Raw genomic sequence first — 3,087 nt, 5'->3', positions numbered from 1 at the left:
CTCAAGCCCTTCGCCGATTGCCCTTCCAATGCAGTATTTTTGGACGCATATTATGCCGCATCAGATGGCACGCCTGTGAAAACATCAAACACCTTTTGTATATTCGAACGTTATGCGGGAGACATCATGTGGCGTCACACAGAATTGGGAATTCCAAATGAAATTGTAAGTGATATTACTTTCACTAGTGTTATTTTTATTTTATGGGCATGTGATAATAATATTTAATATGACAATTATCATATGAAATTGCAGATAACGGAGGTTAGGCCAGAGGTGAGCCTAGTTGTGAGGATGGTCGCAACCGTCGGCAACTATGACTACGTTCTTGATTGGGAGTTCAAGCCAAGCGGCTCCATTAAATTTGGGGTATGATATTTTCTTCGAATTTAAAGAGTCATGTGTTTAATAGACCGTCAATATGATAGTTACCGTTACTCTTATTTGAATAGGTTGGGCTAACGGGAGTGCTAGAAGTAAAGGGTGCAACATACACTCACACAGATCAGGTAAAGGAGGATATTCACGGCACCTTGTTATCGGAAAACACTATCGGCGTCTACCACGACCACTTTCTGACGTACCATCTCGACCTCGACGTGGATGGCAAAGACAACTCCTTCGTCAAGAACAATTTGGAGACAATCCGGGTGACAGACGGTAGCTCACCAAGGAAAAGTTATTGGACGGTTGTGAGTGAAACGGCTAAAACCGAATCCGATGCTCGAATTAATCTGGTGTCGAAGCCGTCGGAGCTAGTAGTGGTGAATCCCAACAAGAAAACCAAGATCGGAAACAACGTCGGTTATCGTTTGATTCCAGGGCCAGTGACACACGCTCTCCTGTCGTACGATGATTATCCACAAATCCGGGGAGCCTTCACTAATAATGATGTGTGGGTCACACCTTATAACAAGTCAGAGAAATGGGCCGGGGGACTGTTTACTGACCGGAGCCGAGGAGATGATACCTTAGCAGTTTGGAGCCTCCGGTACCGTACCACATAATCTTGATTGCTTTTGATTTTATTTTATTTTTTTAATGCATATTATTGATTTAGGTTTTTTATTTTGTTTGAATTGAATGCGCAGGAATAGGAAGATTGAAAACGAGGATATAGTGATGTGGTACACCATTGGATTTCATCATGTCCCTTCCCAGGAAGATTTTCCAGTGATGCCGACATTGAGTGGTGGGTTTGAGCTCCGGCCGACCAATTTCTTTGAGCGCAATGCAGTCCTTAAAACAAGGGCTATTAGCCGTGTACACTTGCCTAACTGCACCACCCGACCGTAGGATTCTATTCTATGTTGCCGTGTTGTAATTGAAGATTATCTTCACCACTTTCAATCTGTAGCTGATAATAACATGGAGATTTCATCAACTATCCATCAACGTTATCTTTATCGTTTTTGTCCTTTTATCTTTTCCTTATAATCCTTACAAATGTAATATCATTACAAAAGAAATAAAATGGCAATATATAGTTCTTCAATTATCTCAAAATTTCGTTGAAAATTTCATTTCAAATTAATATTGAAATTCTGTTGGTACAAAATTAAAAGTAATATATATCTCAATGTTGTTATTATGAATATAAATTGATGTTTTAGCCTCTTTTTTTTTAAAATAATAATAATAATAATAATAATAATAATAATAAAAAAATTCAATACTGTTGAAATTAAGTTCAACATATATAGCTTAATATTAATAATTATGCCATCTGATTTTTATTAGTGTACTATGGTCGTACTCTTTTCATTTAATTATGATTTTAATTAAGAATCAGAGTTTTAAAGTAATCAATGCTATGTAAGAAATTCTATTTAAGTATGTCCCTTATGTCACATATATTATTGTAATTATAAAATTACGGTGTTCAATATTCTATTCCAATTTGAAGCTTATTATGTAAATCAAATATTATAAATTAAATGACTGATTTAATTCTTGTGGAACAAGTATTTGATTTAATTAATGATTTAATGTTTGTGGAATCAATTAGTTGTATTGATTGATTTTTTATTCCTTGATGGGAGGAATAATTAAGGTAACAGCTCTAATTGAGGGTACCCCTAACCTACCTATAAATAAGGCCTGTGTATTCCATCAATTGGCACTCACTGGTAGGTATAGGTCAGAAGAACCTCTCAATAAAATTGTTTAGTTTTAGTTTGATTGCTGTGGAGTCGTTCTTCAAGTTGCTTGAGCAAAGCAATGGCTGGAGGTACATATACATATATATATTAAATTTCCACTGCTAATTATATTGTTAATTAGCATTTATATATATTCAATATCTTACATGTGGTATCAGAGCTTCCTCTAATCCATATTTGCTCAGTTTAATTTTGAGATATGCTTGCTATAAAATTTTAATTTTGTTTCAACAATATTTTGTTTTGTGTATTGATTATTGAAACAAAATACATGGTGAGGAGCATAAAGTATATCGAAATTGAATGAAAGCCACGACCACTCACTGGTCTGTTTACTTTTATTTTTGACCATATTGCCATGCTCCCAGTACGAAACCCATTTTTTTTCCCCTTTTGTGTTTGGAAAATCATCAGGATCAAAAACCCACGCCACGCCCATGGGTAACCCAGTCCGTGACCCACTGCCCTGGCCTCCACAAGCGGCCTTTCGCCGCATAAAGGAAGGAGACCACTTGCAGCACCGTTTTTTCCCACCTGCAGTGTCGATCTTTCTCCATTTGCAGCACCGGAATCCCCCTCCCACAGCAGCGGCGTTGGCCGCATAAGGTGTGCTGTTGACGGAGGAAGCCCCATAAGGGGCCGCCTGTGATGGACAGAACCGGTGCCTACACGAGCTGCGATTTCTGGCCGGAACGGTGGCCATTTCACCGGTCTAAAAAAAAAAAAAACGGCCGGCAGCCCCACACGGGGTGCCTACCGTTTTGGCCGGCAGCTGTTTTGGCCGGCGCATTAAGGAACCGGCGCCGGTGACTGAAGAATGGGGAAGGGGAAGAGGCAGCGGTGCAAGGGGCTAGCTTTCCGGGTTTGGGTGTTAAGTTTTTCGGGTTCGGGTATTATCATTCGGGTAGGGTTTCAACCCGTTTTG

The 3,087-nt window shown here is 39.1% G+C and overlaps 1 protein-coding gene across 1 annotated transcript in view; it reads left to right on the top strand.

Annotated features, from left to right (window-relative positions):
* The window catches only part of LOC132178365 (amine oxidase [copper-containing] alpha 2, peroxisomal-like), a 3,255-nt gene extending 1,781 nt beyond the window's left edge, over positions 1 to 1,474 (top strand). Inside the window, exons 3-6 of the mRNA XM_059590837.1 lie at positions 7 to 165; positions 256 to 369; positions 453 to 991; positions 1,092 to 1,474. Of these exons, the coding sequence (XP_059446820.1) occupies positions 7 to 165; positions 256 to 369; positions 453 to 991; positions 1,092 to 1,296 (1,017 nt within the window). The 3' untranslated portion in view covers positions 1,297 to 1,474. The remainder of the gene's footprint in view (positions 1 to 6; positions 166 to 255; positions 370 to 452; positions 992 to 1,091) is intronic.
* Positions 1,475 to 3,087: the final 1,613 nt, after the last annotated feature.

Source organism: Corylus avellana, chromosome ca1 (assembly GCF_901000735.1).
Source record: "Corylus avellana chromosome ca1, CavTom2PMs-1.0".
Lineage (NCBI taxonomy): Eukaryota > Viridiplantae > Streptophyta > Magnoliopsida > Fagales > Betulaceae > Corylus > Corylus avellana.
This window is presented reverse-complemented; position numbering and strand designations above follow the sequence as displayed.